This window comes from Oculina patagonica, chromosome 4 (assembly GCF_052425735.1).
Source record: "Oculina patagonica isolate OP01 chromosome 4, crgOcupat, whole genome shotgun sequence".
NCBI classification, from domain to species: domain Eukaryota; kingdom Metazoa; phylum Cnidaria; class Anthozoa; order Scleractinia; family Oculinidae; genus Oculina; species Oculina patagonica.
Genome location: NC_135761.1, coordinates 22,660,690 through 22,684,377, shown reverse-complemented (window position 1 = coordinate 22,684,377; position 23,688 = coordinate 22,660,690). Strand labels below are relative to the sequence as shown.

The following is a 23,688-nucleotide window of genomic DNA, read 5'->3' as shown; positions in this document are numbered from 1 at the left end:
AGGGTTTTTAGTGAATCTTGATTTGACTTTTTGGTATAAATTTTAAATGAGTATTTTCTGCAAAATTTGCACTTTGGGCTGTTAATAGTAACATTGCATCACAGTATGCTTTTTAATGCCAAGAATATGTGAAGTACTTAGCTTTTTAAGACCCAAGGATTGGTTTAAGCTTCTAATCCATATTCATGTCATATCCCACGTGTTTGTTCAATCCAAGCAGATCGTGGATGTGTCAGGAGGTAGTTTCGTCTTCTACTATTGACAGCCAACTCAACAGACAAGAAGAACCGAGGGCGTCTTGGACACCAGTTGAAATGGTTAGTTCCTTATTCTTCAGAGTCTTCCCCCTTTCTTCAGTGTCCCTCCTCCCAAACAATTGGGATTTTTAACAAGTTTCTGTTTATATGCATTATTGGTTGGTCTATTTAGTGCCCTTGATCAGTAAAGTCACGGTAGTGCTAAATACCTTGACACTTTAAAGGACTATGTCACGCAATTTTAGGCAATTTCGGCACTGACCAGCTGTTCATAGAATTAACTGAAATATCACAATAACGGCCTAAAGAACTCACATGAAACACAAAAAAGGCCAAAAAGGGGCATGGATAGGCAAAATTCGAGAAGATTAAAACGGATCGCGTTCGGGTAAACTTGAAAAACGTCGGCCCGACGTTTTTCAAGTTTATCTAAATTTCTATGAATGTGTCATTTACAATGCTCGAAAATCATCCTTGTTTGTTATGTGGTCGTGATTTTGCCAATTAAGGCTTTTGCTCTGCCAATTTAAAGTTTAGAGCTCTAAATTGACGAAAATAAATATAATTACCTAAAATACCGTGACCTAGCCCCTTTAAATAAAGTGAGCAAGAGTTCTGTAATCAGAGCTACTGGCGCCTATTGCCAGTCAAAAGTTGTCGTGTCTCTACTTGCAGGCAATTGCTGGCATCTTATTAAAGGTTTCTGTTCTAAGTTACTGTACTAGCTTCTGTAAGAACTAGTCATTGATAGTGGTAAGTTAGTACTGCAGTCAATACATTCGGAGAGTCCATGTACTGACTACTATGTGAACGACACACTTGACACCAACGACACTTGTACACCAACTTGACCGATGTCAACAACTACCAGCAACTTACAAGCGACTTGTCCACGACGTCAAACCAAATAGAGAATGGCAGTGGACTTAACTAACTTTGACCTCAAACAAGAACGAATAAAATATGAGAACAACTTACCAATCCCTTTGGGACTTAACTGCACCAGTCACATATTAAGGACAAAACTAACCAATCAGATCAACATCAGGGATCAGGAACACTATCATTCGACAAAGAGGTTTCATTTGAAGAGTTGATTACCTTTCCTACTCGGATGATTACACCAGACGGGCTTCTGATATTGTTAGGCACAAGGTTGATTTAGATCATAAGACCCAAGTTTATTTGCAACAGACATAGGCCTTTCTCTACCACCGGAGCACTCTCATATCATGTTGTCATATGACAGCAAGAGGGATGATCATCAAATATGCTAGAGCCTTATATACCAACCAGGAATCTACGATCCTCCTCTAAAAACTTACTAAAAATACCATCTGTGAAGTTAGTAAGCTATGGCCAAAGGTGCTTTTCTTTTGTAGCACCTAGCCTATGGAACTCTCTCCCTAACTATATAAGAGAGAGCGGCTCGCTATCAGATTTTAAGACTTGTATAAAGACATACCTTTTTAACAAATTTTATAATTAGACTTTTAGTTAGTCAGTTAACCAGTAAATTAGATAGTTTAGTTAGACAGTTAGTTAGTTACTTAGTTTAGTTAGTTAGTTAATAAGTTAGTTTTTCTTTCATTTAAAGGCTTTAATGATTCTTAGTTTTATTTCTATTTTTACAGCTTAGCTATTTTATTTGTTAGTATTTCCTTTTATCACTGATGTAAATTTTTTAAGTAAATTTCATTTTTCATTTTTTAATAATATTTTACTGTAAAGCGCCATGAGCCATGGATATGGCGCTATATAAATCTTTTATTTATTTATTTTTTACCTTGAAAGGAACCATTAAAAGGTACCAGAATTGCATTTCGTACGTATGGCTCGAGTTCAATTTATCCCGCCAAAGAGACTGGTAAATTTTAAAACGAAACATTATATACTGTTATTTTCACAATTTGTAACTGAGAGTGATAAATATATCTCATTAGACATTTTAGAATGTTGCATCGCTGTATATATTTTTACGGTCGTGCAGTAAAAATGACAAGTAAAAATGTGCAGCGATACTACAGAGTTAAATGTCCAATAAGAGATTTATTATCCAACATTTTCTTTTCCCAAAATGCTCACTTTCCAACGTTTTTGAATCATTTGCGGGCTAAAGAGGAATACGGAACCTGTTAAACCGGTCTTGTGGAATACAAATACCACTTAACCGGTTTTGTGGATTACAAATAGCGTGAGATATCAACGTTTTTGTGACGTGAAGAAAGTTGACCATGTGGTGCAGATGGCTTAGCAGGCCACAGGATTTACGGTTAACAGGGGGCGTAAATTGAGTATACAGTATTAGTACGCTAGATTATGGGTATATACAGATATTAAACAATTATCCTGCGAAATCGCGCGGAATATCGCTTGATACTTAGCCGACGAGGCCGTAGGCCGAGTTGGCTAAAATCAGACGATATTCCGCAAGATTGAGCAGGATAATTGTTTTATTATTCAACAAATTGTCAACGAAACACAATTTGCAGAAAGAAAATCTGTAATTATGCAGCGCTTTACAAGTTTTCGAACGAATCTTCGCAACCTACGTATATCGCAGGATATCTGTTATGTACGGATGACAGATATCGTTAACATTTTGACCATATATGGGCAGCGCGCGCATGTGTTGAATAATAATGTGACATATCTTTACTCCACGAAGGGCAGTTGGATCATAAAGACGACTAAATTTTTTTTCGACAATAAGTTCCTTTTCCCTGCACCGGCGATCTTTTAAATTTAAACTCTTCTAAGCGATACAAAATCACGAATGACCCCTGTCACCTTTCTATGGTTGTCCTCCGTGATCAATTTTTTTTTGTGATGTGAAGAAAGTTGGCTATGTGATGCAGATGGCTTAGCAGGCCACAGGGTTTACGGTTAACAGAGGGTGGGGGGTGGGGGGGGTTGCGTAGACGGTATTGGTACGCTAAATTTTCAGTATACCATACAGGTAGTGTAGTCAATAGATATCGAGTTAAAGGTTAAAATTCCTTTTATTTTATCTTTGATTAAGAGCATATTCTAGATCTCTCCTACAGTGTTCCAGTTTGAGCATGCTAAGTAGTGTTGTCGGTATATCGAGTATACCACTAACCCCCTGGCCGACCTTAGGGCCAGCGTTTTACGGTTTCTGTGGCATGAAGCGACTTCGGCCCCTAGATCGCATGCTAGTTTTTCACAGGTTACTCCTTGTCATGTTGCCCTAAAAAAAATGCAGGTACTCATTTATACTCCTGGGTGGAGAGAGGCAGACTGAAAGTAAAGTGCCTTGCCCTAAGCTACAAAAGAATCTATAGCACCTTGTCGTGTCTAACAAAACAACACAAATCCCCGAATAGAGGTAGAATTAGTACCTCGCGATCTGGAGTCTAACGTGCTTACTATTTGGTCATCGCGCCTCCTACTGTCGAAGTCTTAAAGCTGGAATATGCAATGACTAGTTTTTGTTACCGCATAGAAGTATTTGGTGTAATTATTGTTTCCATTGTTTAATTGGCTTTGGTTTTACTTTGTTATACATAAGCGTGACTACTTTTTTAAGACAATAATAAAGAAACGAACCTAACAACAGACAGGGAGCAATTTATAAGATCAAATACTCCGACTGCCAGGCCTCCTACATCGGAGAGACCGGTAGAAACTTGACCACGAAACTGACTGAACACAAACGAGCGACGAGAAATGGTGATGTCAACAATCACATTTCTGAACACCACCGACATAATAAACACAAAATCGACTGGGACTCCGCTGAATGCTTAACCTACAGTACTAACTATTTTCAACGACTGACTCTGGAAAGCTGGTACACAAACTTAGAACAGACGCCTATGAACAGATGTCAACAACTACCGGCACCTTACAAACGACTTATTCACGACGTAAACAGAAGCGACAAACGAACCGCCAACAGAACGACTTAATTTGACTAACAATAGACGGAACAGAGCGACTTAATTAGACTAACAATAGACGGATCGAAACTGACCAACTACTGATGACAAACTTTACACGAGTCTTACAGCCAATAACATCACGGCTTAACTGACCAATCAGCTTCAACGGACCAGACTTATAACATCATCGACTGACAACAACCTTTTCACTTGACTCTGAAGATGACTTCCGCTCAGGTCACCAACAACAGTTCTTCTCAGAACTACTCTCACCCGGACGATGACACTATACGAACTACTGATACTCCTGGGTTCAATCCATTTACTTTAATAAAGAAACTACGAGCACTTCACAGAACTCGACCAATTTTCTTGTCTGGCCGGTACATTTTCTTTTGTTGTTTCTATGTTTAGAAACTTTTTTCTTGATCTTTTTTATCAATGTCCTTTTCACACAAATATGAAATACTTAATCTGGTGTTGATTGTTAAACTTCGTTCTTTCTCTTTTTTCTGCTATCAGTCATTTTCACTCACTTCAATGTTCATTGTTCGTCTGTTTTTCACCTGCCTTTAAAACACGAGTCTGTAAAAACGGCACAAGGAAGACATTAAACGTATCGTAAACGTGGCTACCATCATAAGACAGGCTGCAAAACGACAATTGTGGTGCTCTTGTGTAACATGAGCCACAAAGAGAGGATTGAATGAATAACTCAGTCGCGTTCAACTTCTAGATAAGTATTCTTTTCTTATTTCTTCTTCTTCTTCTTCTTCTTTTTCTTCTTCTTCTTCTTCTTCTTCTTCTTCTTCTTCTTCTTCTTCTTCATTTGTATCGTTTATCGGAAGCTCTGACGTTCCACGCAGTCTCCGTTTTTCTTTTCCATTCTCACTTCCCTCCATCCTTCACATTCTACTTCATTCCGTTCTTCGCATTTCCTGACCATTTTCCTAGGCCTCCACACTCTTCACTACACATCTCCTTCTTCACACTTGCTACACCCTTCGCTTCCAACAGAAACATCTTCTCCATCTCGCACGATAGTTCTTATGCAATACACGTGGCGCTGTCCACAACATTTCCACGCGCTTCTATTAAATCCTGGGAAGTTCTCGAAGTCTTTTGGCACAGTCTCCTCGGGAGGGACAGGTGGTAGGTTCGCTTCGTTTCTCAACAAGCAAGTGATTCTTTCAAGCCATTCGAGATGGAAAGCTTCGTTGTCTCCTTCAAGAAATGAATGAAATCCACTGTGAGCTAACTTCAGTCGTGACTGACCAATACTGGAAAACGACTTACGGCACTCGAGGGCTTTGCTTTCAGCCTCTAAAATCAAAGAGAAGAGAAAGATCTTCCTTGTGTGTTCATAGACTTGATTTAGAGTTTTTAAATCCAGTTGAGGTTTCTCCAGGTACTCGTTAATCTTTCTCAAGGCATTTTCAGAAGTTCTTGAGTATTGTTTAATCTCCAACTGCTCTGCTGTCGGTGATGACATAACTTGACCGTATGCCATGTATTGGAACAGGCGATTTGCCTTCTCAGCCTGGCGCATAATAAAAAAGTGATTTTTAAGGGTAAATAGTATAGGAATAATGTGCACAGGCATTTGAAGCTGAACGTCCATTGAGCTGGGACGCCTTGATATCTCCATAACCATGTCCAGGAGTACTTGCGGAAACTTCATCATCTCCACGTTATAGGGGAGAAGACTTCGATTTCTCACAAGACTACTGACGAAGTCGGCAGCTTCATTTGTAAGGTCTCTAACTTGTTTCTTAACATTTTCAACGTTCTCCAGTGCTCTTTTGATGAGATTTCCATAACGATAGCTGAATGTGATTGTTGTAGAACATTTGGGGCATCGCATGAGTTGAACATCACTACCCAGTTTACGCGCCATCCACGCATCCATCTCTTCAACTGTTACGATGTGACCACAGTCGAATAGCTGCATGCATCTTGTGGGTTCAGTTTTGTTACCACGTCCATCAGCTAACATAGAAGACAGCTTCTGAGGATGACAAACGGCGCACACAGTAGGACAGTTTTCTCCGCACAAACCAAGACATGGATGTCGGCAAGGCAACTTCTTAGGACAGGGGGCATTACATCTAGGGCGGTCGCATTCCTCCCAACAAAGGTTATTGCACTGGTAGTGAGGGCAACTCCAAGTGCACGGTTTTTTGCACGGTTCACACATCTGGGAGCAGCGTTTCTTACATTTCCCATGAGGGCAACGTCGGTCGCATTTTCTGCCACAGGGAGGGCAGGGCTCACTACATGTTGCTTTACAGCGGTGCGAGCAAACCAGCAATCGACCACATGGATGTTGGCATAATTCATGTGAACCCCTTTGCTGGCAATCGTCACATGTTCCAGAACACTGATGACCACATGGCAAAATTGCTCCACATACAGCAGGACATTGAACATCATCAGCGGAGAGGCTACAAGGCACCTTGATCTTATGCCCACACGAAAGGGTTTTTCGTACCATTACATCACATGGATATTTGGAACAATCTTGACCGCAGACCCCTTTACAAATGTGCTTGCAGGAGGTCTTTAGATGCTGACAGGGTGCCGTGCAGGTAGCAGTCTTGCTTTGAAAGCACTGAAGTGGTTCCTTGTGACCACAGGGAAAGGTTTTTTCTACTCTATGAATGCACTTCATACCTCCACACGGCTGGCTACAAAGGCCTGGGCACGGGTGACCGCAATCTAGGTTTTTGTCGCAGGGCTCCTGGCACGTTACAGCTTTGGAATCATCGCTGCAGGGCATTCTGCGAGAGTTCTTTCCTTCGCGATCGAGATGTTTGACGACCATCGCCTGGCGGTTATCCTGACTGCATTTCTCAGAGCATTTACCAGGGCACTTATGTCCGCAAGGCAACTTTCGGTTGCATTCATTTGGGCAAGTCATCTGTGACACATCGTCAGAGCAACGACAACTGATTTTATGGGATCCACATGACAAGACCTTCTGAACTTCGACAGCACAATTGACGTTAGCGCAGTCATCGCCACATTTCTTTGGGCACGGGTGTTTACATGGAAGAAATCGTTCACAAGGAGCATCGCATAATACCTCTTCAGGTTTTTCAGAACAAAACATCTCCTTTTCATGTCCACAGTGTAATATTTTCGTCACCTTTGTATCACAGATTACACCATGCAGCCCATCTCTCACTTCAGAGCAAGTTGTGAGCTTCTTGTGTCCACAGGGAAGGGTGATTTCGACCTTCTCTTTACAAACGTGCTCCATGGGATTTCTGTAGCATGGAAGAGTTACCTCGTGTTCACATGGTAGTTTTCGTTTCATCTTAACCATGCAAGAAATATTTTGCAAGTCTGTTGCCATAGTAGAGCAGACGAGGGACTTCATATGACCACATGGCAGTTGGACATCGACCTTTTCCTTGCACTTGTACTTGTCGGGGTCCTTATGACAGGCTAAAGACACCACATGCCCACATGGCAACGTTGTGTTTACGAGCTCATTGCACGCCAGAGCTTCACAGTTCTTACTGCAAACATTTTGGCAATGATGTCCACACATCCTGACTCTTTCACATGGCTTTTTACACCTTACTGAGGATGGATCAATGTGACAGGGCATCTCAACGCTGTGTCCACATTCGGGAATTGTCATGTCAACCACTACCATACAATCACCACATGTCGAGCCGTGGGACTGGTCTGAAACATGGCATGGCATCTCACACACATGACCACAAACAAGACGGTCTCCACAGAGCATGTTGCATCCACCATGTTCATTAAATTCACGGGAAGTCCTAACATTGGTGACATTGTTGTGTTTCTTGCAAACAAGTTGTAGAGTCTCCCCAATGGCGTTCTTAGTTTCTAAATCGGCACAAATCTCCTGCCACAACTTGCTCTGGCTTTTCAGCAGGTTAAAGTTTCCAATGCAGTAAAATCCTTGGCGAGCTCGAGACAATGCAACGCAAATTCTATTTGGCTCCTTTAAGAAACCGATTTTCCGTTCATTATTGCTTCTGACCAATGACAGTAGAATGATGTCGTTTTCTTCACCTTGAAAGTTGTTCACTGCACAAACTCTGACTCCTTCAAATGTTCGTCTTGGCATTTGCTCTTTAAAAAGCAATAACTGGCCGGTATACATGGTTAGAACTGTAATTTGGTTTTTACTGTATCCTTGAAGTAAAAGATACTTGCAAAGGGCTACTAAGAAGTCGGCTTCGTGAGGGTTAGAGTAACTCTGAAGGGCGCCTTCCAGGATCTCAGATTTGCAGTGATCGATGAAGAACAGATTGTTTGTTACGCCAGCGATGTCTTCAAGTTCGCATACTGACTCGTGGTCCACGATTTCATGGTCGTAGATTCTTTTAGTCAATGCAGCAATCTCAGGGCGCATACGGTGCTGTATACTTAATCGTTTACAATCCATTCCGTTCATTATCATTCTCTCGAACAGAGAAATCGCCAGGTTGTATTTTTGGGCCAGCTCGTAGACTGTTGCTTTCGGACAGAGTTGCTTGTGGTCCCCGATAAGAATGGTATGCTTTGTGTCGTGCGAAAGAGAAGTTATGATGTTGGCCTCCATAACCTCAGCTGCTTCTTCAATGACAATGACTTTTGGAGCCACTCTCTGAAGCATTGAGTGGTATTTAGCTGCACCGCTGCTTGTCATGCCAACAACAGTCGCACGACGTATGACCTCTTCCTCTTCTTCAAATCGGATTGCCTCTTGTTCTCGACAAAGTTGTTCATATTCCTGTTCACCTCTTTGAATCTCTGTTCTGTAGCGTTCACGATAGCTCTCCACCCAGAAAAGGTACAAGCGAAGTCGATTCGAAGAAGATAAAAGCCAAATGTTGTCAACGGCCATTATTTCATCGGTTGCCATCATCACTTCCTTGTTCAGTTCCGTTTTCACAGAGGTGATTTCAGCAGAGATTTGGATTTTGTCTTTCACTATTTTACTCTTTCTGTTATTTCTGTTTCTACTTGAGAACTTCTCTTGAACATCACCAACATGTGTGTTTTCTCTCCTCTTAGTGGTATCTTGCCAGGGAAACGTCTTAGCCTTTTTCTTTCTGTAGCTCACCGTTTTCCATCCATTTTCTTGATCCTTGATCATGTATTCTGGCTCTTGGTTCTGACTGGTTAACTCATCTGACTGTTGAGAAATAACCGAAAGAAAATCTTCATCGCCATGTATGCACCTATGATCGTGTATCAAATCAGCTTCATTTTGAACTGTGATGGTCTCCTCAATAGCTTCCGTGACTTTATCGACTCTTTCACTACCGCTTTCTTTCTCTTCTTGAGAAGCATCCGTGTATTTGATGCTTTCGACGTTCTCTACTGCGAGCTTACTGCTTTGTTCAGCGGAGAGGCTTTTTGCAAAAGTGCTGCTGTAAAGCGAATTTCCCGTCTTCGGTTCATGAAAAGTTTGAGTCGCAAAGTTTGATGTATCCACCCCTAATGAGGGGGACGGGCTCATGTATTCTGGCTCTTGGTTCTGACTGGTTAACTCATCTGACTGTTGAGAAATAACCGAAAGAAAATCTTCATCGCCATGTATGCACCTATGATCGTGTATCAAATCAGCTTCATTTTGAACTGTGATGGTCTCCTCAATAGCTTCCGTGACTTTATCGACTCTTTCACTACCGCTTTCTTTCTCTTCTCGAGAAGCATCCGTGTATTTGATGCTTTCGACGTTCTCTACTGCGAGCTTACTGCTTTTTTCAGCGGAGAGGCTTTTTGCAAAAGTGCTGCTGTAAAGCGAATTTCCCGTCTTCGGTTCATGAAAAGTTTGAGTCGCAAAGTTTGATGTATCCACCCCTAATGAGGGGGACGGGCTCTCAGCGAGTGCCCCTTCCAGGCTGATTGACTGATTGTTAGTACTGGTTCCAACAGTGTCATGTGGAGATGTTAACAAAGAAGCATCACAAAACACTTCATGGTCTTCACCTGCATCATTATCTTGAGGGACAGATCCATCTCCATGTTTGTTGCCCCGGTCTAGTTTTGCCTTTGTACCTTGGTTAAGAGAACCCACCAGCTCGTTGTTGCACAACCACAGTTTGAAGGTGTTGCCTGCGGTTCGGCACTCGTTTGCCACGTTTGGTGGAAAGTTGGCGTTGTACAGCTGATCAACATGTTCTGAATTTAGCAATTCCTCCAAATCTTCAAATTCCAAAAGCTGTTTGTCTGCCTTTGCAAGTAATTCATTCCACCTTTTCATTTCGCAGACTTTGTTCTGTATCATACCTCTCAACTCTCTTCGTCTGCCATGCATCTTGTATTTAGTAAATAATTTGAGATTACACGCTTCTAATTGTTGACTTTTGCATCTTCCTCCAACCCGAATTATCTCCTCTTGAGGCAGAAATTCTAGTACTTTTTCCAAGAACTGATCTAGAGCGTGGTTTGTGTAAAAGACCATAAGCATTGGCGAGATGCCTTCAGGGTCCCAAGCCTCTCTGTTCTCGAGCAAGCATCGTACAATCTTGGCTCCAACATACGTCTTGCCCGTTCCTGGAGGGCCCTGGATGAGAGAAAACTCAGTTGTAACTGCTGTTCTTAACGCCTCAAGCTGGGAGCTGTTAAGGGGAAGTGTCTCAACAGAGGGCCAGGCTTCGGGCTGCAGAACAGGCACTCTTCTGGCTTCCATTGAATCCGGAACATCCAAAGCCAAGCTTAGATCATAACATACCGGCTCTTCAGAATCCTCGCGCCTTAGATACTCTGGTGGATCGACATCTTCACTGCATTCAACCAGGTATTTCTTGAATGGCATGGTGGTTTCATCCAATTCCTTTAGTCCTTTAAGAACATGACAATAGGTTTCATAGTAAGCAGGCGACTCGATCATTAGGTACTCGCATTTCCAATTTTCAATGCCAAAGACATCTTGCTCCTCGATGAATCGAATGTCAATTTTGCCAATTTTCAGTTCGTCTGGATCTCGGTTGGCAACCGTTGCGAAAAGCATCGTTTCGAAGTTGTCTTTAGAAATACAAAGAAATGAACCAAAAATAAGTCGTTTTGAATGGGCCCATTTTCTGGTATCGAACCTGGATACATCAAATTGCACTTCATAAATGATTCCAGATCGCGTGAATTTCTTGTCGACGATGCGTGCTCCCGGGTAATATTTCGTTAACTGATTGCGCTGTTTTCTTGGTACGTTATGGACAATTTCGTGGATCCCTTCCCTGAGTGGCTCAAGAAAGTCTTCTCTAAGCAACCGAAACTGCACATCAAGGTAGTGCTCAGCATCTTCATATCTTCCCTTTAATATGTTCTTACGTAGGAAAGGCCTCTCTTGAGATGTGATTTCTTCGTTCGTAGGGCAAATCGGCATGTCTCTAAAATCGTTTGGCGGCTTTTTTCCTGGCCTGTTGATGTAACGTCTTCCATGTTTTTGTCTTTCGGCTTTGATGATATCATCTCGGACTTGCTTGAAACTCTCTAAATCTTTCTGCAGTTCATATTTTCTATCGATATTGGACTGTTCCAAGGCTCGTTTCAACTGATCGTAAGGCAGGTCAGCATAGGAACTAGGCAAGTGCCTCAAATACCTCATGAATACTTTGAGCAGGTCTTGAATGAGTCTCCTTTGGTCATTCAAGGTCATTGACGCTTGAACCCGATCAAGCAGACGTGGAATTTTCGAGCTCCAGAATAGGGAATCTTTCAGCGCAGCTAGAATGTTATTGGTGTTCTCGTCCGGTGGTGCGCTACATGCATTTGCTAATATGCACGTGAGGTCAAAGATGAATTCATCGCTGTTGTGTTGCTCCTCTGGTGATCGTAGAAAGAACTTGAAACGAGCCATACTCACATTTAACCTGTGGACTACACCAGTGGCATCCATTTCTCTCAACGCTTTCAGGTCAAGGGCAGTTTTGACTGGAAACAACCCGCGGGCAATGGGCCGTGCTTTGTGCTGTGCTGGTGAACTGTGATCTGTTTTAATTGGAAAAGGCCTTCCTGGAGGTTGTTCTTGGTTGCTATCTGTATTTTAAGACAATATGCGTTCCTTAATTAATTGATTTATAATTTTTGTTGTATTCATAGAAGCAGTCGTTTAGTTGCGTTAGAGAAATAGGCACATGAGTGTTTACTATTTAACAAAAATCCCTGATATTTCGGTTGGAAATTGTGGACTACGTTTTGAGGTAGTCCCACCATCCCGGTTGGTACGAACTGTCGAAACATGCTGTACCATTAGTTCATTTCTCCCATTTGCAGTCTCTTATCAAGGGAAAACAATTACCATAAAGCATATTATTTAATTTGGCAAATGGTAATCACTCCTTGTTTCAGACAGAATCGTGTCCCCAAGAATGCATTTAGCCTAGGGTTTTACCACGAGGTATCCACTTTTATGCGGCACCTTCTGGACCACCACTTGTTTCCCCCCTTCCTCACACGATTGGGTTCAAATAAATTGTATTATAATTAATACTGACTTTTTCTCTTCCTCTGCTGACCTGAAAGTTCTTCTTTACGATGCGACGGTGGCACTAGGCCTTTTTTGCGTTCCCGTGATGCTCCTCTCCCGCGTCGTCTGTGAGCTTGCTTCTTCTGTGTTTTTACGTTCTCATCTTAAATAAAAAGTCAAATTGCTATAAATAGGATACGTTTATTGGTACACAGTGTACAACACGCTACTTAATTGCACACGTTTTCTTATTGAACTAACCAAACTGAAGGCGTTTTTGAGCTCTTGAAAAAATAACGGTAGGTCCTCGAAAATTTTAATGTGAAGTTTTTACTTTGACCAGGAAGATAGCTAATTTAAAGTCTTTTGCTGCGTCCACTGTTGCAACCAGGGAAACACTAGTTTCATCTTAACGCATATGCTGTATTTTTGTTCCTTATTTTGCCTAGTTTTTCTGTTCCCACTTTGATTTTAAATGCTTTTTCTGTGTGTCACCCCTTGGGTAATGAAGAAAGCCACAGAAAAGAGAAACTCTTTGACTTCGGTGTGGGATTTCAACCTTACTGGGCAATAAGCTGTGCCTAAGGTTGCTTTAGAATGTTATGGATTTACTCTGTTTAAGACGTGGTAGGAACATACTTAGACGCTTTCTAAAATCGCATCCATATACCTGGAATTTTATCAGCAGAGGCCCCACATGCACCTCTTTTCGTTTCAGACCACTGATCCGCTTCGCTTGTTCCTGTCAATGGTTTATCTTGTGCTTCTTCATGTTGTTCCGATGTTTCTTCCGGCTCTAAAATAGCAAGGTAGGTCTGTAAAGCTAAGCAACTCTATGCTAAGGTATTCTATGTCATATTTATGCCATTTTATCTCGTTGCTGTTGTTGATATATTATCACCAATGATTTTGTTTGACCTTTTTAAATTGGAGGTGGCATTTAAAATCATCGAAATTAGCTCGACCTTGTCCTTTTAATTAGTCTATTCTTAAACTGAATGTCGATTTGCGATTAAAAAGAAACCTTTTCACTTTTAAGAGTGGATGAAGGAAATTAACAAATTGTGCCTGCAGCTTAATTTTACTGATCTTATCATAAACTGACTTTTCCTAAGTTTTTTCTCGCAATATTACTCCGAATTACAACTGAATTAATTTGTACACATGTTTTCTGCATTCAGTGTAGTAAGGGTCTTTTAAAACACTTTTTAAACATGTTATTTTAACTTTCGAGTTGTCTTGATTACGACGTTTAATCAATATACAGTGTTCTCCCTAGGTATTTAAGCCCAGGCGGGCCGCCTAGCTTGATTAACAGGAAAATAGTTGCCGCCTGGCTTAAAATTGTTTTTGTTTTTTAACACAACGTTACCTTACTATTTGAGATCTGGAACTGGGAATTCCTATCCATAAGCAAAGACGACGTTCACTTTTTTTACTGTGTTTTCTCGCCTTTAATATCATTATAAAAGTGATTTATCCTTGAATTAATATGTTCAAGCCTGTGAGTGTGATGCATTCGTTTCCTTGAACAGCAGCTACCTTTATCAAATTGCCACAGGAACACAACAGCACTTCAAGTTGCCGTACATGGAATACTAAACGAAATTCTCGCGTTTTTGGAAAGAACGGTAAAATCAGCCGACTCGGGTTGCTCAAAGCGGAATCAAAAAGCTTTCCATTAAAGCAAAATAAGATAATTTTTTACTCTGGAAAAGAGACAGAAAGTGACAGTAACGTGGGGGAACAAGTTTCGCAAATTCGCGCTAATCAGGTTTCGGACATTTGAAAACCACAGTCCAAATACCGCCTGGCGTTCCCAAAATCCTAGGGAGAACACTGATATAAAACACTTTTTACCATGATAAAAGGTGATGTATTGGTTTCACAAGTATGGTTGCAAAAGTGGAGCCCATGCTCGGTCGCACATACCGGTACTGGGTACTGGGATCAGCAACCGTTAAAAAGACATTGTTTACAAATCAATAAATGGCAAGGATATCCCAAATACTCTTTATAAGTTGATCAGTTGATGCTACAATCATGGTGCCAAACAAATGCCCCATGATTGGTGAATACGTCGGAATAATTTTATGACACAATAGGTTATCATAGCAACAGTATAACCTTCTAAATACACCCTTAATTTAAGCTTTAACTGTTAATAACTCAAAAATGAGCTCGGTGACCCCTATTTTAATGATTAAATTTTGATTAGCAAGACAAGATGCAACTTTTGGCAAAGTTAAAATAATTTTGCACATGGGGTTCAAAGCCACCTTACATTTTCGAAAATATAAGGTGGATCTGAACACCATATGCAGATGTTTTTTAAGTTTGCCGAAAGTTGCATCATATCTTGTTGATTACAATTTAATAATAAAAAATGGAGGTCAGTGTACTTGTTTTTTTGTTAACTATACTATTGCTATGGTTATTTGTATTGTCAAGAAAATAATAATAACTTGTTCAGCAGTGATTGATTTAGTGATTTAATACCATGTTCATATACCTTCATCATCCACTACTGAATCATCTTCATCTCTTTCGGTTTTCAGTTTTCCATAATTTGTTAGTGTTTGTAAATCATCATCTGTTTCTTTCAAAATCTTTTCGTCAGTAAAATGGCCTGGTTTTCCTTCCAGTACAGCTGTACTTTCACATTGATCTTTCAAGAAAAAGAGAGACTACTGAGTTAACTTCAAATAATGATGTAATAAGTAAATAATAAAGATGGTAAATTTTAAGCTCGGTAATAAATAATAAAGATAAGATGTTCTACATGACACGAGCATGGGACAAAGAAAAATTCTGAGTCCCCGACGGGAATCGAACCCATGGCCTCCCAGATACCGGTTGGGCGCTCTAACCAACTGAGCTACGAGAGACTCGTTGTGAGCTGGGCCATTTTACTAGGTTGATATGTGACACGCGTCCTGCATACTGCTAGGATCAGCAATGTCGAATTCATCAAGTTTTGTAGTAAATAATAAAGATGGTAAATTTTTATTATCTTTATTATTTAATACCGAGCTTAAAATTTACCATCTTTATTATTTACTACAAAACTTGATGAATTCGACATTGCTGATCCTAGCAGTATGCAGGATGCGTGTCACATATCAACCTAGTAAAATGGCCCAGCTCACAACGAGTCTCTCGAAGCTCAGTTGGTTAGAGCGCCCAACCGGTATCTGGGAGGCCATGGGTTCGATTCCCGTCGGGGACTCAGAATTTTTCTTTGTCCCATGCTCGTGTCATGTAGAACATCTTATCTTTATTATTTATTACCGAGCTTAAAATTTACCATCTTTATTATTTACTACAAAACTTGATGAATTCAACATTGCTGATCCTAGCAGTATGCAGGACGCGTGTCACATATCAACCTAGTAAAATGGCCCAGCTCACAACGAGTCTCTCGTAGCTCAGTTGGTTAGAGCGCCCAACTGGTATCTGGGAGGCCATGGGTTCGATTCCCGTCGGGGACTCAGAATTTTTCTTTGTCCCATGCTCGTGTCATGTAGAACATCTTATCTTTAATGATGTAATAAATGTACATTGTGTACTCATTTATTCTTGCCACCTCTGTGAGATACAACTGTAAACAAAAATGCTGCCCTTGACATAATTTTATAAGTCCCTAGACCATCAAAACCTAAAATGATAATTATTTAAATTATTATGAGATTTACATTTTTTTTTTAAAAACTTACCTCTGACTTGTTCTTTCTCAAAGTATGCTTTGCATGCTTTATATTCCTGTTCTAGGATTGTTGTTTTTAGATTCAACTCTACAAGGCCCAATTCTGTTAAGATCTCTTCTGTCACAAAACATCTTTGAACCACTTTTCTAAGATGGCCAGATGAATAATCTTTCCACAGTCTCTCCAGAATCTGGAGTGAATCACACTTCACTGTTATCAGCAAACTTCCAATTTGAACATCTGTAATAATGACTCGCATTTCTTTCATGTATTTCAAAAAGTCATCACGTTCTTCCTTATTCCTTGGTGGTGTAGTCAGCAAGTAGTTTGAAGCAATTAAGCTCAAGACTCCCTCTGTTGTAATGAAATTGGGTACTTGAGGAACGGCAGCCCCTGTATATGAAGATTGGGTAGGTCCAGATGTCACAGGTACATCTTGTACTGCAGATGCCCCCTGGGGCCCACTATTTTGAGACCTGCTCATAACAGGAGTTCTATCCTGTGTGTTGTGTTCTGCAGATTTTATGGTTTCCACATCAATCCTTATTTTCAAAGCTGTTGATATGAAACAATTTTTAAAAAAAACAACATTTTTAATTCAAAACTTTTATTAGTAATTATATCACACTTACCGTATTTTCTCGATTAAACGCCCCCCACGTTTATTTTAAACTTGGCCCAATAGGGTCGGCGTTTATTTGATTTTAGGAGTTTTTTCAGGCCCTATGTTTCTAAGAAATGATTTTTTCATTATTTTTGAAAGCTTTATGATTAGACATTATTTTTAAAGCATATTAAACCTTTAATAATTGTTTAAGGGGTTTATTTTCAAATACAGCTTGGAGACTCGACGTTTATTCGGTGCCCGGCGTTTAATCGAGAAAATACGGTATGTGTAACAGGGTTTTACATAAAAGCATGCAGTAGAGGAACTTCCCCACTTACTCTATGAGGTTTTGCATACCTCATTTGTCTGCTCAAGACAATGGACAGTTATTTTATTTTTTGACACAGTTTCAGATCTGTTATATCAAAGTTTTAGGCCCAGAATGCCAGGCAAGGTGCTTTCTGGCATTCAGTATTCAAAAACATTTTCCTCCCTGGGCAACATGTCCCCAACCCCCTAAATTAAGTGACGGCGATAGCCTGAAAAATGTGTCCTTTGAACCCAAAACCATCTACTTTTCTAAAACATCCAAGATCTAATAAGGGGAATCCTGAAGACAAAAAACCTTTGAAGCTATTGATCCATGAGCAAGATTCTAATATCTGATCTGATGATTTGGTTACATGTAGATTGCTGATCATTGACAGCCTTGCGATGAATGTTGATGGATTATACATTTATACATTTAGCTGAATTTGGGGAATAAGGGGAAAAAAGCAACATCATCTAGCATGTGCAGTTTTCAACCTGGAATTCAAGCCCAGGAGGGGGGGGGGGTACTTGGGATTTCAAATGATGGGGATGATCGAATGGGGGCAAAAATCAAGATCCAAAAAAATCCCTAAGGCTCCAACATAACCCAAAAACATCCCTAAATAAAAAATTTACCCCTCAAAAATCAACAGCAAAACATGCTTGTTTGTACTTTATTCGCAGAACTACGCATACTTATACTTGCCAAATTTTCCCACCCCAAAAATCCCTGAATCAAAAATTTCAATTTTTGATCACCCCCGTCACTTAAACTCCCAAGTACCCCCCTGGGAATTCAAGAAAGCTTTGACAAATTCCTTCACATACATGTGACCCAGGGCCAAAAAAGAGCAGAAGCTATCCCTGTAATGCATGGTCTTAAAAATGGTGTTATAAATGCTGTAACTAAGTGGACCTTACTTTGGTTCAAAAAGTCATGTATCTAAATGTCAATGTTTTAGTCCAACGTTTCAAGCTAAAAGCTTCAGCCTTTTCTGGGGGGGGGGAGGGGGGAGTGATTAAAAAAATTGCAAAGAGCATGTTGCATAACTAAAGAAAAATGCATTATTCCATTTTTTTTTTAATCTTATGCATATTAATCACAAGTAAGGTGACATGATCTTATCCTTATCTTGATCCTAACATCCCTGATATATTGCATAAGTTATGTATATTAAGCTGCCAAGGCTGTCATTCAGTTTTTAAGCAGCTGTTACATTTCGCTCTGTACAAGTGTAATGTCACACCAATCGACACCTTCACCTGTAACATTGAGTAAACTTAGCCATAAACAGGTGTTATGGGTTACAGCCCTTAATGACAGCCCTGTTAGAAGCTTACAACAAAGATTGTGATATTTTACTGGCAAGCATATACAATAATTGGGGTTGATGTAACCCAGTATGCCATTAACAATAATAATGACCTGCTTTGGTGTAGAGTTATCAAAACCTTGTCATAAATTTACATGTTCCTTAGCATGAAAATCATGGTATAAAACCTGGCTGATACAGTAAACACCCGCATATAAGAACACCAGGCTGAAATTTGGCCAATAAAGCCCCATTTTTAAAAGAACAATATCAGCCTGAAAAATTCATGGCAGTCATGACTCTATCAGCTGTCAAGTGGTCATATTTTTGTATTGTGTACTGTACTGATGTTTACATTATTGATTGTGATCATTAAAATCAAATAATATTCCGTTATTTATGCTAATTTTACATCTAGGGGCATTTGTGGGTAGTTTTACTAATATAGAAATTCAAGAACATTTTAAGAACACTTTGAGGCTGATTTGTCATAAAAGCACCCATTAAATAGGAACCCAATATTAATCAGTCTGACCCCCGGGGGGGGGGGGGTACTTGACCTAAGTTTAGGTATAGGGGTGCCGCTGGGGGTTTAAAACCCTGACCCTGTTTAGGACAATAAAAACTTAAAATAGCTACCCTGTGTAGGACAACATCCCCTATTTCAAGACCCTATTTAGGACAAAGGACAACAACGACAATCATTTACGCTTTATTGTGACTGCGTCCCATACGCGATGATCGACGCTTTGAAATGCGAACACCAATCCCAGCATATAAAATTATACTTTTCATTAAAGCGAAAGCGAAAACAATGTAAACACTCGGCGGCAGTCTTTCAGCCATACCCTGTCTCTGAAATTATATACCCTGTTCAGGGCCGGAGGAGTCAAAAACCATACCCTATCCAGTGGCACGTCCCCGTATAGGCCATATAGGGGAGTGCCCCCCCCCCCCTATCACCCCCCACTGGCCTATCACATACCCTGTCTCTGAAATTATATACCCTGTTCAGGGCCGGAGGAGTCAAAAACCATACCCTATCCAGTGGCACGTCCCCGTATAGGCCATATAGGGGAGTGCCCCCCCCCCGGGTCTGACCTCCGAAATCAAGTGTTCTTTATATGCAGGTGTTTACTGTATTACAGGGACATGACCTTGAAAAAGCTGTTTTAACAGTTTTCAGTACTCCAGTTATCAAGTAGGTACCTATAGTTGAGAAAAAGCTAATAATGGGGTAGAAAGGTTAGCTAACATACCATTTAAGCTTTCCACTAAATCCTGAATCATCCGTTTAAATCTCTCACATTCATTGCTCCAAGAGTAGGTTTTATTGTAGTTCTCTCTGAGCAGCTTGGCATTGTATTCTCTGTCTTGTGGACTTTGGTTGGACAGTTGCTGGATCCTCTGTGCCCACTCATTAGCATCATCTGATTCAACAATAACAGACTTTCCACCTTCTACTTTTTCTAAAGCCTCAGCTATTCCAGATTCACCAGCAACAAGAACAGGAATACCAGCAGAAATGGCTTCCAGGGCAACCAACCCAAACCCTTCCGTGCGTGAAGGTAGTGCAACCATGTCTGACTCATAAAACATCATCTTAAGTTCATTTTGTTCATTGCAATAACTACGGATTGTTAATTGGTTTCGGCTAATGCATGTGTTGTCAAGAAACCATTGTTCAATTTTTCGGTGTTCACCTGAAGATGAGCCAACAAATGTCAGCTCAAACATCTTGTCAAGGGAGCCAATGGCATTTGCAATAATATCATAACCTTTAAGAGTACGATCTTCAAAGGTTGCTCGACCAAACATAAAGACATTAAATTTCTTTACTACTGATGTGTCTTTGACTAGCTGTGATGATTCAATGTAAAACTTACTGATAATCCCAGGAGTGATGATCTCTACCTTAACATTTGGGAGACTTCTGCTGTACTTCTGTTGCAGTCGTGAACCCACAGCAACAACTACATCTGCTGCTTTGCACAGCGCAATCTCACTTTTATGTTTCTTCTCGTTTTCTTCGATTGAATCCAGTGAAGCACTTTGTGTTACTTTGTACTTTCCAAGGTCTTCACAAAACACATGAACAAAATGCACCCACTTGCACTTTGAAACTAGGGGACGGACAAGGAAAAAGGCAGGGATACCGAGCTTTCTTCCATGGCCTATCACAATGTCGGGATCGGGAAGTTCCTGCGGTGGAATCTTCAACCAATCGAGGGGATCAGTAGACCCAGGAATGCTGTGAGCAGTGATTAAATTAACTCCATGTTGTCTGGCGTCTTCTCTACCCAGCTCATCGCTTTGCGAGACGTAGCAGTGAACTTTAATGCTGCTGTCACTCGTTGTTTCCGCCAGATTAACAGCAAATTCTCTGTTAAAAGTGGACAGACCACCCTTTGAAGACTTCCACTCATCGCAGAGAAACATAACATTGATACAATCCCGATCTTTCTGCCCTTCGACGTTACTCGCTGCATTCGAACTTTCGGTTTGCTTGCACGCCATAACGCGCCTTTCTTCACTCGTAAATGAATCCTACTCTGCTGAAGACCAGCTTATTCGTCAATTTAATAAGAGCAACATGTACATCTTACTCCAGGTTCAGGATTTCAGGTTCTCCGAGTGAGATTCTTCTATGACTCGTCACGCAATATTTACTCAAAGGAATGTCTGCGCCGTCAGCGGTTATACGAGTTATGGGATTGGTATGTAGTGTTACAATCATGTAGGAAATTTTATGTCCTAAAAATTATTCGACGCCCCCGGGGTCGAGTGCCAGCATGAAACATTGATTATACGTTTGGATTTCCTTACAGACCTTACAGACAAGTCGAGTGAGTGTTTACGGTGAAAATTATTGTTTTCAAGGTAACGTTTCTCTCCATTACATAGCGACTAAACGTGATTTTTGCCAAAGAAATGTCAGACCGCATTTTGATTGGCTCCTTGATCACATTACTGGAATAGCTAACTAAAGATAGACCAAGATAAGGAAGATGAAGATTCTTAAAATAAGTAAATAAACAAATAGAACAAATGACTGTTTCAATGATTGTACAACACTAAACACTCATTTTAAAATGAAGTAAAAGGTTTGCCAGCAGCACGAACCTTTTTTTTTATTTTTTTTTTATTTGCAAGTACTTACAACATTAAACATACAACATTACGATGATTACAAAATATAGATCACTAACTTTACAAAAGGAGCTACTTTACAGTACAGCTTAGACAGTGTGAAAAAATAGTTACAAAAATTACTCTACTTTATGAAGTCAATACTATTAACATTACAACACTTAGGCTAACAATGCAAAAAGAAATAACAAATAACATTGCCTATAATTGTTACCAGAAAGAAAATGAACGATGTAGCGAGAAACAAAAACAAAAGGAAACTAAATATTTTGTAAAAAATTCCATTTCTTGATATAGTTATCGTATTTACCGGATTTGATAGCAATATGTTTTTCTAACGATAGTTTGTCGCGAACGAGGGATATGTACTCGTTAAACTGAACTTTATTTTTTTGGCCGGTGTTAAGGTATAAAAAGTATTTTCCTAATATAATAAGATGGTTTAGGGCTAAACAACCACGAGGAGAGTCCAATATACCATATAAGACATCTAAGTTCGAAAGATGGACTCTTTTTCTACTATGAATATTGTACCAATCTTGAAAATTTACCCAGAAATTTTTTGCTTGAGTGCACTCTATAAAAAGGTGCCAGATGGTATGGAGTTCGGTAGGGCAAAAAGGACAAGTTGGGGAGTCAACTTTCTTCATCTTATGTAATAAGCTATTCGGCGTAGGTAGGATGCGATGGATGATCTTGTACTGGAACATCATCATTTTGGTTTCTTTTGTAACGTTAAAAGGTAAAAGATAAACCTTACACAGATTGTTCTTTTCTACCCCATATTCAATAAGACACCATACGGTGATTTCAGTCTCCGGAAAAAAAAATAGGAAATACGGTGGAATAAACATTGCAATATTTTTCCATTAAGCCCTGTTAAGGCCGATTTACACGGTACGATTTTTTCGCATGCGACAAGCTTACGATTCGCCTACGACAGTCATAAGCGAGTTGTAGGTTTGATTCACACGACACAATTCGTGTCGTAGGCCTGTCGTAAGCATGTTGCAAGCATGTCGCATGCGACAAAATCGTACCGTGTAAATCGGCCTTTATGCGCAGTACAGCATGTTGTGCCTCGCCCCATGTGAGTTTTACCCCAGGTTTTACCTCACTGAGCTCAGCCATGACAGTTCTGCGCCAGGTGTTTTTTGGCCGAAAAACAAAAAACGCATGTCTGCACTCAGGAAGCCTGCCATTCTCGTTGTTGTTGTTTTTTATAGCAAAGATTTCATCTTTACTAGTGTATTGAAAGGGGTAGTATATTCATTATAGTTAAATGATTTTTGTTGTATTAACATCCAACATGTAATTAGTTAAAGATAAGCATAATACTTCCCCCACCTCTGTTATTCCACGCAGCATCACAAACCACACTCCCCTTATGCATACACCAACAAAACGATCTCAGTACGTGGCTCAGCCATCAGATTCGTCTGCGTTTAAAGACAATGCTCTGACAAACAGTTTTTCTGTAACTCGAGATCTTGTCTGGCCAGAAAATGCGGCAGATTTGAACATTAAATATGCAAAACCAAAACCAAAACTTGTAAACAAACCAGAGCTAAGGTCGGCCGCCACCACTTACTACTGTTAAGTCTGATGTTACGTAGCTAAAGACTAACAAGAAGTCACTATAGTTAACGGTGCTGATGTGACCGCAACCTGTGTGGAGGGACCCGAAGGGGTAAAATGGGAACTGGAATTTTCCTAATTTTAGACTAGGAAAATGGGAGTGGGACTGGGATTTGGACAAAGAAATACTCTGGTTAATGGGATTCTAGCTAAATTTGGGTTTGGAAATGGGATTGGTACCCCCTCCGCCCCTTCAGGGCCCTCTGTATGTCATAAAATGTCATAAAACAAGGAGTGTTCATGCTTTAAAAGCTGCGCGTTTATCGCGTTCTATTCATGATAAAATTTGATTAGTCGAAACGGGCTGCCTAAGATATATTAAAAACAGAAGACGAAAAAGGCTACTTTCACGAAAACAG

The 23,688-nt window shown here is 40.3% G+C and overlaps 1 protein-coding gene across 2 annotated transcripts; it reads right to left on the bottom strand.

The window, feature by feature from the left end:
• Positions 1–4,903: 4,903 nt before the first annotated feature.
• On the bottom strand, positions 4,904–21,573 carry LOC144651630 (uncharacterized). Of its 2 annotated transcripts, XM_078511568.1 has the most exons (6): positions 19,801–21,573; positions 16,319–16,864; positions 15,115–15,270; positions 13,273–13,398; positions 12,652–12,765; positions 4,904–12,172 (listed from the first exon to the last, which is right to left on the bottom strand). In XM_078511568.1, exons 1-6 carry the CDS (start codon positions 21,056–21,058, stop codon positions 5,133–5,135), a joined length of 9,240 nt encoding a protein of 3,079 aa, XP_078367694.1. In that variant the 5' UTR covers positions 21,059–21,573; the 3' UTR covers positions 4,904–5,132. The 2 variants fall into 2 exon arrangements, with proteins under 2 accessions (XP_078367694.1, XP_078367695.1); XM_078511569.1 differs by lacking the exon at positions 13,273–13,398.
• Between the last annotated feature and the right edge of the window lie 2,115 nt (positions 21,574–23,688).

Bases quoted from the DNA above. Each gene is read 5' to 3' on its own strand.
- LOC144651630 (XM_078511568.1), bottom strand. From the start codon at position 21,058: ATGGCGTGCAAGCAAACCGAAAGTTCGAATGCAGCGAGTAACGTCGAA. The intron at 15,271-16,318 runs GTAAGTTTTTAA...TTTTCTTGAAAG, and splicing joins TGAGAAAGAACAAGTCAGAG to ATCAATGTGAAAGTACAGCT. The intron at 12,173-12,651 runs GTCAGCAGAGGA...CTTAAAATACAG, and splicing joins TCGTAAAGAAGAACTTTCAG to ATAGCAACCAAGAACAACCT.